Source organism: Elgaria multicarinata, chromosome 2 (genome assembly GCF_023053635.1).
Source record: "Elgaria multicarinata webbii isolate HBS135686 ecotype San Diego chromosome 2, rElgMul1.1.pri, whole genome shotgun sequence".
Lineage (NCBI taxonomy): Eukaryota > Metazoa > Chordata > Lepidosauria > Squamata > Anguidae > Elgaria > Elgaria multicarinata.
In genome coordinates this window covers 148,226,510-148,241,677 of record NC_086172.1, presented here as the reverse complement: position 1 = coordinate 148,241,677, position 15,168 = coordinate 148,226,510, and the positions used below count along the sequence as shown (strand labels likewise).

The 15,168-nt window shown below is 43.0% G+C and overlaps 1 protein-coding gene across 1 annotated transcript in view; it reads left to right on the top strand.

Moving 5' to 3' along the window:
- Positions 1-4,491, top strand: part of POMT2 (protein O-mannosyltransferase 2) — a 40,147-nt gene extending 35,656 nt beyond the window's left edge. Inside the window, exon 21 of the mRNA XM_063117897.1 lies at positions 108-4,491. Coding sequence (XP_062973967.1) covers positions 108-213 — 106 coding nt within the window. The 3' untranslated portion in view covers positions 214-4,491. The remainder of the gene's footprint in view (positions 1-107) is intronic.
- The last annotated feature ends 10,677 nt before the right edge of the window (positions 4,492-15,168 follow it).

Genomic DNA, 15,168 nt, shown 5'->3' with positions numbered 1-15,168 from the left:
GGGGTCCTAAATGCCTGCAGGTCACCCTAGGAGAGAATGCTGAGATGTAGTCTATTGTTGCAACATGGGGTCTGGAAAATTGATTTATGTTTAGATCTTTTCCACAGCTTCTACCTCTTCCATCCTCTCTCTTATGGGATGGTAGGACCTCTGGCTTCTGATCCGAACAGCCCAATGGCAGGGCTTAGGTGGTTAGAGACATGGGAGTTCTAGATCTAGCCTGAAAGAAGAAGGGAATAAAATAGAAGAACAGAAGTGGTGAAACATTTCTACCCACTCGCTGAGCCCGATGAAGAATCTCTTCCCCGGCATCATTTCTGTGCTGATACAGTGGACTGTTCACCTTGAGCCCTGAGAAAAGGAGGATGCAACCATGAAGGAGAACCTCTGCCATGGGGCCTCAGTTACTTGAGCCAGCTGCTACTTTAAAGTTTGAACCATCCAAGCAATATGCTAACAATCAAACAGCTGTGGCCTGCCTCAACAGCAGTGTCGTTTTGTTTGAGTTTGAGGAGGCATGTGCTTTGCGAGGGTATAGCTATAGTCTGCTTGACTCTGCTCATGTGTGATTTAACGGAGTGCAAGAAAGATCAAATATACGTAGAGAGGAAACAACCTTCTGAGATCAGGATAGTTTGCATCCAATAACTCTTACTGTGATGTTTTTAAAGGTAGGTGTGTGCGTTTGTGTGCCCATGTGTATGTGTTCCCAGAAGAATTATCTGATGGCTGCTCTGAGCTTCAGGAAATTGGACTTAAAATGTCGCAAGAGCTTGAAGCTTTCTAAGATTCTGTGCCTTGCTTGCCCCTCCAACCAGAAGGCAATGAATACTTCATATCTTTGTATAACGATTTTGCTCTCTGAGAACAACTTAAAAGAACCGTACAGCTACCTGAAAGAACTCATATGGAAATGAAATTGCAGCATTCTGGTCATCACGCTGAACTTTTCTTTAAAAAGCTCCAAAGCAGAGAGATAATTTTTTTGTTTTTATTTTCGTTTCCTTGCCCTAAATTCCTCTGACAGTGAGGAGTGGTGCCTTTGAGGAGGATGCAAAAGTTACATAATAGGTTAGAGCTGTCACCCATCCTATTAATCTCACTGCCTACTTACACTTCTTCCTGTGAGAAAGCTGGTAGCTCTTTAATGAATGTAGGGTGTGCAGAATATGCTGCTAACACCATCGTATTGGCATACTGATTCTTTCTTTAATGCATATTACTTTTGAGGAGGAATTAACCTCTTTGCTATGAATAAGCTATCTAGAAAAAAAGGGGGTTATAGCCTTGGGGCAGAACAAAACTCTTCTGCTGGTTAGTGGAGAGAGCTTTACTTAATCCACTTCTGAGCATTTGCAAGAATAAAAAAAGGTCGGAATGAGGCGTTATCCTGCAAAATGTCCTTTTGGTTCCAGTCTTGTGCATCAGATTTCTCTGGAACAAATTTGGCTTCAGCTCCACTTACATGGGTCCCTTGAAACCTCCTTTGCTCATGTGTTGAGGCCAATTTGAGGCCGTCCAATAATTCATTTTAGCATCTGTATTAAAGCTTGAAGCCTGCCACTTCCTCTCCCCCTGTACCATCTATCATCAAAGGGCTATCTCTGTTGGCATGGAGACTAAATGCCAACATCCCCAGGAGAGGCTGGATGGCTGTAATGTCTGTGACTATTTGAGGCTCAGGCTGCCAGATCCATTAGGAGGGGAAATACAGGACTGTAATTAGTTAGTTTGGCTGAACTTGTGTAAGAATGCCATGAGCAACCCTTTTGTAAATGACAGTAGTTTGCATTTTCATCCCTTACAGTGTATATTAGCACAAATGATAAAGAGTTCCAGCCCTTTTTATTTTACCTCCTTGTTGATAGCTACTTCGAATTACTGCAATGAACTACTGGTTTTGATAGACTTACAATTTCCTATGGCAGGAGCCCCTCTCCTGTGGCTGACCTGGGACCTCAGAGTCATATATAGAAAAAGGGAGGCCACGAAAACTTCCCATTATTCTGCATCTCTGCTGCTGGAGGAGACAGCAGATTGCAAGTACAATAGATTCTAAGCAGTAGCAATACAGTTGATTTTCATAGGAAGGCAGTATAATAGGAAAGAGTTACTAAGAGGTCCTGGTCACCTTATACCTCCAATAAGGGCTCGAATGTTACTCTTAATTAGATTTCTCTGAAGCGGGGTCCCATCATTGAACTATTCCATTTTATATTTATTTTGAGATTCTGTTTTATTTTATTTTTGGGGTATTTTCTAAAGCAATTAAAAGTGTGCACCCTTTAGAGCCATGGTTGCTTTTTGGAGGAGGAGACCCATTTCTTTCCTCCTTTAAGAAGGAGAGGTGGACCAGGGTAATATTTTTACTACTTAATTCAAAGTTTCAAGCAAGGCTGTCTGTACATTTCTCCCTGGGGTTCTGCAGTAGTCCAGTGGATGACTGTTCAGTGTAGCCTTGCCTTGCATTTTGAGAGCTCTCATTCCCACAACACACTACTGTCTAGAGCAGTTACTTCGTTTTAAGTTTCTCTGATAGGACTGCTTTACATCTGTGGAAAGGGACAGTAAACCTAGGACCAGAATGTTAAGAGTAGGCGTCAGATTTGTCATTCCTATTGGATGACACTCAAAGAATGATGTTCAGCATACTACATTAGGAGTACTTGTAAGACACTGGTCCATCTGAAGGTACGTTTCTAGTAAAAACCTCTGGAGGGTCCCCTTAACTCTTCCAGTACTAATTACAGAGCAAATAACTGGTTTATGGGGCAAATAGCTGCGGTCCTGAGTTGCTTTGAGTTAAAGTGCCTTAACTGTGGACAGGTAGTCTTCCACTTGGTGGAGGGCACTAATGGATGCTGGGAATCCCTAGCCCATTACCACCTTACCACACATTATGTTCTGGCTTACCTGGGCTTTTAAATCTTAGCTTAGTTACTCCACATGTGTTTGCCACATAGAACTAATAAACAATAACACCCTCCAGCTTTTTCTGTTCTTTCTAAACTCCCAAAGTAGAAGAGGGTACATATCACATTATGTGTTTTCTAGGCTGAAAAATTGCCCCGTAGAAGGCAGGCCTCTGCAGAATACATCCATTATGTTTACAGTGGGCTGGAACGTCGATGCTTTCCCAAAATGTTGTATTTATAAGAACATTCAGTGGCTTCATCTATTATAGCTTCCTAGCCTCTGGATCCAGCAGTCAGAACTGCAGATTTAAAAATATTCTGGAATTGCCTCCCCCAATGCCCCCCAGAACACAGGGAAATCGATCATGGTGGACTGTGTGCCTACATAAAAGATTGTCTCAAGGAGGTTAGACAATTGTACAGTCTTTTCTTCCATATTAGAATGGGACTAGTAATTATGATTCTACAATATTCCTGCTAGAGATGAGGAAGGAAAAAATCAGCAATAAAAAACCCTGCCCTGCTTCTTGTGAGATAGCAGTTGGGTATCTTTTTCCCCTGGGCAGTTCTTTATCCTAAATAAGCTTCTCATTCTGTGTGTTGTAGTCAAGAATTTCATGTCCAGAGCAAGGCAGATGATTGTCGGAAACCCCACGGCCTGAGTTCGATCCCAGCGGAAGCTGGTTTTAGGCAGCCGGCTCGGGTCGACTCAGCCTTCCATCCTCCCGAGGTCGGTAAAATGAGTACCCAGTTAGCTGGGGGAAAGGTAATAACGGCCGGGGAAGGCAACGGCAAACCACCCCGCTATAATGCCTGCCAAGAAAACGTCAGTGAAAGCTGGCGTCCCTCCAAGAGTCAGTAATGACTCAGTGCTTGCACGAGAGGTTCCTTTCCCTTTTCCCTTAACTGGTAGGTAGGCGGAGCTGAACTACTCATTCAGATATATCTCTTGGCACAAGCCCTTCACGAGCTGCAGCTCTATCTGTATCCCTTCAGATACACCTGGAAGATCACAAGTTTGAATATTTCTCCACATTAAAACTACAACAACAAACTTGCACATACACAACTAGTACATCAGGTAGGTTTGGATAAAACCCTTCTCTCTCACATGATAGTTTTCCACAGGTGAAGAGTTTGAGTTTATGAAGATGAGGAACATTCATGCAGTCTCTTGCCCTGTTCTGAAGGAAGGGCTGTACCATATATTATTTCTGAATGTGTAGTTGTAGTTCAACTAACTTGATTGCTTCAAAAGAGTGATTTAAATGCTGCCTTAGGCAACAATGTGTCTGAAGGTAGTAGGCCAGTTGTCTACTAACCCTAGACGACTTTCTGCATTGTGATTTTTTTTGTTTACAAATGCTGCTAATACTGGTGTGTGTGTGTGTGTATTTGTCTTTTGTACATGACTACCATCTTGTATTTTTAAGTGAACATATTTCATTGATCTGCAGTGTACGTGGTACTAAATGAAAGGAAATTGCCTTTGGAGTGGCATTGCTTTTTGTAAAGTGATTAATTGAGAATAGGATAGAATTTACAGTATCCTTTTTGTAATAAACAGGTTTTCTTTCTTTCAAATGTCATGTTGATTTCTGAATGTTTTGTTCGACCATGAAGGTAATGGCTAGATTAGTGCAGGCTACACTAATGATGGCCATAGCATCACATATTTCAGAGGCACCCTTCATTTTTCTAAGTGCCACCAGCAGTAGTTTCCTTTAAAGGGTGGATGGGGGGCTTCTCATAGTTTGGAGGGATCTCTTGGACCCCCTGCTAAGATTTTTACTTGTCTTCCTTAGCCAGAGTTCATAACTGACAGTAGTGGCAGCCCTTTTGATCCATATTGGGGTTTCTCATTCTCCCCATATTAGTGCCGAGCTCCTTAGTTGCCACCGAGATATGTAACTTCATCATCTGATCTGTTTGAAAAGACAGTAATATGCTTATAAATCTAGCTTTGTTTCTGTTGGATAAGTCCATATTACAAAATCAAATGGTTGATGAAAATCAAATGGATATTGTCCATATAATGCATTGGGACCCTTTTTGTAGAACAGCAAGTTCAAAACAAGAATAACTGACGTAATTAAATAACGCGTGTGTTTGTGTGTATCCAGCTGAGGGACCAAGCTGAGAGCTTGAAATAGTTGGCGGATGAATGTTCCATATGTGAGAGCAATAAAGAGGACTGCAGTAAATACTGCAATCTTGGATTATATTGAGAAGACTTCATTGCAGATTATTTAAGTAGTCACTGAAGAGGGAAACCAATATGATCATTTTTTTTAATAGGCTGCATATTAGTAAACTCAGTGGTAGCGTTTCTTTGTTCCGCCCACACACGCCTGATCTTTTAGTTAGTTAATTGTAATGCCGCTGGCAAGGTAGCTTAGAAAAATCTCCTTCCAATGGGATTGAATTATATTTGATTATGGAGTGGGGCAGGCTAACGGTTCAGAAATGGTGCAGCTTGTGCTACCTTAGGTGGCTCATGTGATAAATAGCAGGATTCTAAAGCTGAAAGGGCTTTCTATGGTTTGTGTGGAATGAATTAAATCTCATCCAGATTCTTAAAAAGCATGTCCAGATATCACAGGAAATTTGCATCAATCAGCCTCTTGTTTGACAATACCCACAAGGATGCTAGGAGTATCACTTAGCAAAGTACTGAACTTTTTCCTCTTGCTTCCGCCTGCTTCTTCTTGAGTTGGTGAAGGAGCTGAGATGAGATGGAGAAGAAAAATCTAAAGCTGCTCATTACGCTATAACGATGAGTCGGAGGAGCTGAAGGCGTGGAAATGTCTAGTGCTAGCTGGTAGAAGGTAAATTATACCATCGGTCTCAGAGCTTGCTTTATGTAAGCATTTTTTATAATGTCCTTCAACATAACATTTCAGGGCAGTGTACAACACAGAGAACGCGTGAAAACAGCAGATAAAACCTTAAAACAGGTGAAGATTTTCTTATTTTAAGCTCAATAAAATCTATTAAAATGCCTGAGTAAATAAAAAAAAATGCTTTTTGCCTGGTGTCTAAATGTTGGTACTGGATGAGCCTTTTTGGGGAGAACATTCCATAACTAAGGCACCACTGCCAAGAAAGCCTGCTCCCTTGTAAAAGATCTTTGTACTTCAGGAGGACATACATGAAGGAGGGCCTCAGCGGATGATCGATAAGGGAGCATGGGCTCCTTCAAATATTTGGGTTGACACCTAAGCCTTTTAAGTCTTAGTATCATCACTTGAGAGCTAGTGACATTGCTTGATCTAGGAGTACTGCACGTTGTGAACCTGCACTCTTGTGGGGAGTTCACCCCATACAGAATAGATCGAACACCTTCATCACAGACATGAGAACCATTTCACAGCACCTCCATCAGGTCAGCATTCAGCTTCAGTTTATTGGCTCTCATCCAACCCATTACTAAATGTAGACATTGGTTCATCACTTCTATAGCCTCTCTTGGATGGCTACATATCAGAGATGCTGTAGTAATGAATTTCCTACATTGGCAGGGGATTGGACTAGGTTACCTTTTAGACAACTTCCTACACTCCTATGACTAGGAGACATATGGCTGAGTGTTATAAGCATACTGAGAACACTTCACTCTAAATCCCAAAGTTACATCACCTAGCAGCTTCCTATAGATGTTAAAAAGCATGGGGGGATAGGATGGAATTCTGTGGGATCCCTTAGCATAAGTGCCAAGTCATTGAGCAGAAGTTCCCCAGTACTACTTCTGGAACCAACCCTGCAGGGAGGAAGGAACCACTGGATCACTGAGCCTCCCACTCCCAACTTACAAAACTGGTCCAAAAGGATACCATGGTGACTGCTATCAAAAGCCACTGAGAGTCGACAGGAGAATCAACATGGTTGCACTCCCCACTGATACATGGCTTCTAACAGAGGCCATCCATCAGAGTGACCAAGGCTGTTTACCAGAACTAGACCCAAAAGGAGGTTAGAAACTAATGAGAAATATTTTCTTTCCTTTTGCTTCTGGGGGCATTTCCCTTTCCTCTGTGGTTGAGAAAAGATTTGTGTATGTGGATAGGATAAGCAGGGCAACCCTAGGTAAGCCTGTTCAGAAGTAATTCCCAGCGAGTTCCAGCTAAGCTTGGCTAGGATTACAACCTTAAATGGATAGTGTGTTGTACTTTTGTGGGGTCAAGTCTGGTTTTGGACTCTTCTGGTACTTGTACTCAGTTTCTTAGGTGAAATACTGTCTTGACTGGCCAGGCCCACATGGCATCCATTATGTGACTAGCCACATCCTCCATGGGAGCTATTTTACAGTGGTGCTGACAGTAATATATCAAATTCCCAGATGTGGCCATGGCTCAAAAAAGTTTGTGGACCCTTGACCTAGTGATCCTGTTCAGACAACACACTAAGCCACAGTGGTTAAGCACTTAGTGCTAAACATTATGGCTTAGTATGTCACGTGAACCATTCCTAACCATGGTAGCTACATAACCACAGTTTAAACATGCCCACTAACCCGTTGCTGAACAGGCCCAATCAGTTCATAGCAGATAGGAGGTTCAAACTAGTCAGTTCTGCGTTTGCAAGTTGGTTTCTTATGCATGACATACCAGCTAAATGAGAAAATGGTGTATCTTGTATAGTCCTTGCTTTGTTGGATGAAAACAGCCATCTGAAACAGATGAAATAAGGCTACAGTGGATAAGAATTAGAATGGAGTCCAGGTTGAAAGGGACTTCAAGGGTCATCTCAACAAAAATGTCCTGAGAATTATTGTCTAAAGCCAGGAATGGGTGAACATTTGGGCTTTTAAGTCAGAAAGATTTGATACTAAGTCTTCTGACAGAGGCAAAGGGTGCCCCCGTTTGTTTTGCCTTCTAGTACAAAAGCACATAGAAGATCCTTTGACCCATCCCATCCCCCAAAGGGAAAGAGTTTAGGTATCTGCTTAACTCACACACTGAAATCAGTGGGACTTGAATGTGCTCAGTACTGGCCAGATTATGCCCAATAGCTATAGAGTCATGGCATAAGATTACTGCAGTTGCTTATGTAATGTTAGGATTGAATGAGAATTTCTTTTAGAGGTGGTTTATCCAAAGAGAAGCAGATCTGAAGTATTGTCAGTGGTGGAAGCTGCCAGCAAGAGACGATTTGGAGGTGAGGCAGTGCCTCCTTTAGTAGTAAGCATGGCTGAGCCTGGTAGAACGTTCAGAATAAGATGCTGCCCAACTACTATTTAGCAAAATGCCAACTGAAAACAAATAAATGTTTATCTCTTCGATTATGAGATTCAAGAAATAAGGGAATTCCATGTTTGCAAAAGCAACAGCAGCAACGCTCTGTAGTAGAACTTCAGAAGATGCCATGCCAGCAGTAAGGTCTGACAGTACAGCCAGTTCAAAGAGAGAGTGGAAGACTGAAGACATGTTCTTTGAGGTGTCACAGTTGCATCCTATGGGACCTTGGTCAGTGATGTCAAAATATTGGAAAGTCTGCTCTTGTGGCTGGATTTGATTTTTTTAAATATATATATTACAAAATGTAGTTTTTACAGTTGATTTACAAGTTGTTTACAAATTGAACCAGGGTAGGAGTAATGGAATAGCTGAAACATGCAAAGCTGTTCTATTGATGTCTCGGATGAAATCCATAGCGATGCATTAGGTTCCCCTTTGTTTCCTTGGCTATGTCATGCACTGTTGCCGTTTTGACTTCCTTTTCATTTTGTCCAGGAGTCCCCAGTGGCTGGTGTATTATGAGATATTAGGTTCAGACTTTGGTTGTTTAACTGCACAGGATAATCTAACGTTCTCTTTCTCGGTTGTCCTTCCTGCATGGCTCAGTCCTTCAAGGTCATTTTCAGTGCCCCACAGCTTCCTTCAGCCTGATAGCAAGATGAAAATGGCCCAGCTGTGGCCCTGATCACTCATGGGCAAGATGGTTAACCTGAATGAGCCTTTCTGCTGCTTGTTATGCAACTCCGAGAGTAGCTTTACTATATTGTGGCCTGCAGGGGATGTGGGGGAAAAGATTTCCTGAGCTTCTGCTTTTTCAGTCTAAGGCCATAGCTAGACCTAAGGTTTATCCCTGGATTGTCCAGGGCTCAAACCTGTTCATCTAGGTGACACACAGGGGATCCAGTGCTCAGGCAGGGGTGAACCCTGGATGATCCCAGGATAAACCTTAGGTCTAGCTGTGGCCCAAGAGCTCTATCAGACAAGCGTTTTATTGCATGCAAGTTACTGGGCACTCACAGATTTTTGGGGGTCCCTGAGCTCCATCACACCAGTGTTTTACTGCACTCTCAACATGCCTGGTTTGCTGTTTTGTAGTGCGTTGTGTAGTGATGTTGTGCCTGTCCTGCAGTCACCCTGCCTCTTCCCCTCCATTTTTCATGTTTTCCTAGAGCAGGGAAAGTCCAGTTTATTTCCTCCAACAGGATTAAAGCACTCTTCCGCCCCGTATTGCCATCTGTGGCGTCAGTTCCCAATGTATGTCTGGAGTTTGTAAGTCTGTGGTTTTTAGAATGTTGGCCTGAGTGGGTGGAGTTAGAATGTCTGAGGAGGAGGGAGGAGTGATATATAAGGGAATGACTGAGGGGATTGAAGGAGACTTTTTAGGTACTCTTAGAGTTTTTAGCTCTTGGGGTTTAGAGTACTTGGGTCTGGAGAATTTGAGGTTCAGAGTACAGAGTGATGTCTTGGGAGTGTGGTGTGCAGATAGTTGATGTATATTAAACAATGCTGACAATAAAGAAAGCTCAAGAGTGATTGTGTGAGAGAAAGGAAAGCGTGTATGTGAATGGGTGGAAGAATTGGATGAAAGGTTTCAAAAAGGTTTTTAGAAGTTTTATTTTGAAACAAAGCTTGTGAACTTTTTAAAATAAATTTCAATTATTTTGTTTTAACTACCACAAAAATCCCACGTGTCTGTTTGGCATTTAACATCTGAAGTTTATACATTTAGCACCCACTCTGACAATAATTCACCTCAGCACATATAACTCACAGTACATTATTTTATTATTGAAATCCTCCATTTTAACCGCTTTTTCCACATAGTTTGGAGGAAGGTGGTTTTTATCCCTCGCCTCAGGCGTATCAAGCGGTGGTGCTTGGCTTGAGCAGGGAGTAGCTGCGGCCAGGTCTGTTGTTCAGAGCCTGTGTTGTGGCATAGTAAGTGGTGGCAGTGTCGGGATCTGAACTAGACTCTGTTCATTTATAGTGACAGGAGTCAAAAAGGATTTTATTTGTGAACAGGACAGAGGGTGGTTACTGTGAAGCACCTCTGAAGTCCTTAGCTGTGAAAGTTACATATAATATCAAAGTCAGAGGCTGAGCTGAAACAATTCTCTGACAGGATATTTTTGTCTGTGGTGAGATACATACTATACAATATCAAGTTTAACACTCCTGACCTCAATTGATAATTCCCAGTATCGTTTTATTTATTAAGGTTAAGTCTCTGTCTGATAACTATGGAGGTTTTCAGATTAAAGAAAGAAGCCCTGTCAGACAGATGTAAATGGTTAAATTTGCCAACTGAAGGAAAGTCAGTTGATGAAATGAAATGGGCTCTTATAGAATATTACAGAGTTCATGCTGCGGGTGAAACTGAGGTAAATCCTCTGAGGCAAGTGCCTGTAGAAATGTCTCCTCAATACATTGAGCTAGTAAGGGAGAAATTAAAACAACGAGAAGCTGATAGAGAACTTGAATTAGAAAAGATTAAACAACAGGAAAAACTTGAATTAGAAAAGATCAAACACCAGGGAAAACTTGAATTAGAAAGAATAAGACAAAGAGATAGAGAATTAGAACAACAAGAAATGGCTGCACCCTTGCATGAATTAACCCAAAAACAGAAAACAGAGATAGTGGTGTGGACAGAGCAATGCCAGAAGTCGTTTGATCTTCTCAAACAGGCATTATGCACTGCACCAATATTAGTGGCACCCAACTTTGAAAAAGAGTTTATTCCGGCCATAGATGCTTCAGAGGTTGGAGTTGGAGCGCTACTGTTGCAGACAGTGGACAATGTGAACCATCCCATGGCCTATTTCAGCAGGAAGTTGACACAGAGAGAAAGAAACTTTTCTACTGTCCAAAAAGAGTGTTTAGCCATCGTTTGGGCTATGGACAAAGTCAAGCCATATGTGTGGGGACAGCGGTTTGTCCTGCAAACAGATCATCGGGCGCTGTTGTGGCTGCAATCCATGAAAAGCCGCAATCAACTTTCCCAAATACAATTTCCCAAATGTATGTCTGAAGTTTGTAAGTCTGTGGTTTTTAGAATGTTGGCCTGAGTGGGTGTAGTTAGAATGTCTGAGGAGGGGGGAGGAGTGATATATAAGGGAATGACTGTGGGGATTGTGAGAGACTTTTTAGGTACTCTTAGAGTTTTTAGCTCTCTGTGTGTTAGCTCTTGGGGTTTAGAGTACTTGGGTCTGGAGAATTTGAGGTTCAGAGTAGAGAGTGGTGTCTTTGGAGTGTGGTGTGCAGATAGTTGATGTATATTAAACAATACTGACAATAAAGAAAGCTCAAGAGTGATTGTGTGAGAGAATGGAAAGCGTGTATGTGAATGGGTGGAAGGATTGGATGAAAGTTTTCAAAAAGGTTTTTAAAAGTTTTATTTTGAAACAAAGCTTGTGAACTTTTAAAATAAATTTCAATTATTTTGTTTTAACTACCACAAAAATCCTACGTGTCTGTTTGGCATTTAACATCTGAAGTTTATACATTTAGCACCCACTCTGACAATAATTCACCTCAGCACATATAACTCACAGTACATTATTTTATTATTGAAACCCTCCATTTTAAGCCCTTTTCCCACATAGTTTGGAGGAAGGTGGTTTTTATCCCTCGCCTCAGGCATATCAAGCGGTGGTGCTTGGCTTGAGCAGGGAGTAGCTGTGGCCAGGTCTGTTGTTCAGAGCCTGTGTCATGGCACCATCGTTGGTGTGTGCTTTGAAGGGAGGTCATAAACACACACCCTGTGCTGTGTGTGTGTGTGTGTTTATTTATGGAAGGGGGAATGGTTTGATGGGAGAATTTTTTTAAAAAATCCTTAAAAAATCAAGGGATGAACCAATCTGCTCCAAACTTGGCATGCCTAAATCCCTACTTAAGAGCTATCAGACCCCTTCTGCACACCCCTACTAGACAACAAAGCCAAAGTGTGTGTGTGTGTGTGTGTGTGTGTGTGTGAAGGCGGCCATCCATCAACACAAGAACCAATGAACTGGAGGGGGAAGGAGAAGGGGTGGGGTGGGAGAGTGAACAAGGTGAAATAGTGCAACAATGCATGCATGTGAAAGTGACCAGTGCATGTTGTGCTAATGAAACAGGTCAAAATCGTAGGTACATATCAGGAAAAAAAAGGTAGGTATGATGGTGCTCCCTCTCACGACGTCGTCTCTTCATGTGACAAAAAATCACCCCAGTAAGTCCGACTTATTTTTAAAGACGGAAGTTGCCGCTATCTCTTTTGTGTGCAGGAGAAGCAGTGGGATCAAAATGGGCCACTGAATGGGCCATGTGCACATTGTTTACTTCCTCTCCCTCGAGAATGAGGAAGTAATGAGGGACAAACGCGCAGGCAGAGAAGCGACGGTAAGCAAACACAGTTTTCCCCTGATTGAAGATGCTCTAAGGCTGGGATGTGGGCGGCAGAGTGTGTGTGGAGGGCACTGTCATGGTGCCTAGTTCTTCCCACAGAGAGTTACTTGGGAACATGGGGTGGGGAGAAGGGGTGAACTCCGCCTGCAAAACCAACTTGAAGGTGAGCAAAGAGTCTAGGGGAGTTTGCTCAAAACTGCATTATTCATGAAGGTGTTCAGGAGTTGTTTTTTTGAAATGGAAAATAGTCTGAAGGGGATTTGTTTTAATTACTCAAAAGTGCAATGGCGAAGATGAAAATCAGAAATGGTCATGGTACAGTGAGGTCAGGGGGAGCCAGAGACGGAGTGAGGCTGTCTAGTGCTAAACCAAAGCATAGATTAGCCTTCCCCAACCTGGGGCCTTCCAGATATTTTGGACCACAACTCCCAGCATTCCTGACCCTGATATGTTCTATGAGTGCTTTCCCCATTTTCACTACCCCCACCCCACCCCCAAAACAGGCTTATACAGGTAGTATTCTATCAGATGCTAGGGACAAAACCCCAAGGGAAGGCTCTTGCCTTCATGCCCTACTTCTGACTTCCAGAAGCATCCCACTGGCTGCTGCCAGAGATTGAAGGTTGAACCCAGATTGCATTTGGGTACCAAGGCATGTTCTGCACCTCCACAGCCCCTCAGACTCTTAGCGCATTGCACCAGTGTCCCAACTGCTGCAATGGATAATCACATCTCAGAGTTGTACTACTGTCAGGTATTATGTAAACATGCACCACTACAAGTGTTAACACAACCTTCCTAGCTTTGCTGTGCCAACATTACCAGTTTGCTACTGTAATGAGTGGACACTGTTCTTATCTTATGTACAGTTGACCTTTGTATAGAAATAGCACAGGCCTACAGCACCTACAGCATTTCATAGCCTTTTGTCCCCGCTGATTGTTGTCGGCCCCCTCCTAATCTCATTTCTGAGCAGTGACAAATTACAGGGTTTAGTTTACTTTAGGATATGAGAGCACAGGTGACTTACAGTATTTTTGTAATATTTTCTTTAAGCACCAATATACAAGCAGATCACTGTGGAAGCAAATGGGCACTTCGTTACAGACAGCAGATTTCAATACAAGAGGGGCGGAGAACTCTGGGCCCTATAGATGTTTTGGCCTACAGTTCCCATGGTGAGGGGATGATGGAAATTGTAAGCCAAAACATCTGGAGGGCCACAAGTTGCCCATCCCCTGGGGGTAGAGCAACTGCCTCCTTCAAGGCTGCACTCATAGTACCAGCTAACTCCAGCAGAAACTCTCACTCTCTGTCTATATCTGCCTTGTCCAATGTTTTGGACTTCATGGCCATTGGCATGCTGTCTGGGCTGATGGGAGCTGGAAGTCAAAAACAAAGGGCACCAGGTTAGGGAAGGCTGATCTATGCATTTCATAGCCTTCCTCCCCACTGATTACATCCCCCCCCCCAAGTTCCCCATTTCTGAGCAGTGACGAATTCCAGGAGGAGCACTACAGGGTTTAGTTCTTTTTCATGCTAGTTTCATGTATCTCCACCATACATACAACCCTGCAGAGCAGTGGGGCGACATCTCCAGCTTAAAGATGAATTTGCCCATTTAGGAACCCACCACAGCCATTAAAAGGAGCAGTAAGCCTGACTTGTCAAATTCCTAACTCCATTTGGGCAACCATTTAGGCAAAAACATAGCAATAGATCCATTCACAGTGAACGAATGCCTGAACTCACAATTATTTATGCATCTGATAAAGTGGGCTCTTGGCCACCCAAGCTTACACCCCCAAAAATCAATTAATCTTTAAAATATAATAAAACTTGTTTTTACCCCCCCCCCCCCGTAACAGACCAACACAGCTACCCTTGTGCAATTTGGAACCAGGGTTGAATCGTTCAAATTAAGCTCTGCTTTAACCTTGTAGAGGTGATGGGTTGGCTGTGATGCCTCATTGAAAGGTGAACAGGTTATTTATACCTGCTCAAAAGCACTCTCACTTCCAGCCAGCTTACAGGAGCTGTGAACAAAAATTCCCACCTCTGGCAACAGCTTTTGAGGCTATCGGTCTAGTGTTCTGTAGCTGGAGAGGGACACATCCCTGTACCAGTATCCTACTTCATCTATTCCGGGGTTGAGGATTGGCACTGAGGTAAAACGGGTGGAAAACCTTTTTGGAGAAGCTCTCAGGGGCTACATTCCAGTGGTGGACGAGGCTGAAGGCAAAACCAGGAAACGATCGGTGGTTGGGGGTGGGGGAAGGTCCTGCAGCTGTGCTGTAACGCGCTGGGCCTGAGGCATCATATAAGTAGCCTCTTCCACAATGTTGTACAAGTGGAGCGACCAATTTGTGGTGACCTTGTAGGCCCTCAGGCTGTGGAAACGTTTGGAGTATGCAGTACGTTCTTCTTAGCTCCTTGCACAATGTCTTCAAATCATGCTGCTTGCTTGAAAGCTCACTAAGAGGTGGGACAAGAGAGAGGTTTGTTTTGTTTATGACAATTCCCTTGAGGTCATCCTCATCCTGTCAGTACAATGGCAGCCATAGAAACTCCCCTGACACCAGACTGAACAGGGAGCTAGGCTGCTCTATATGCAGGGGAGAATGAGGCAG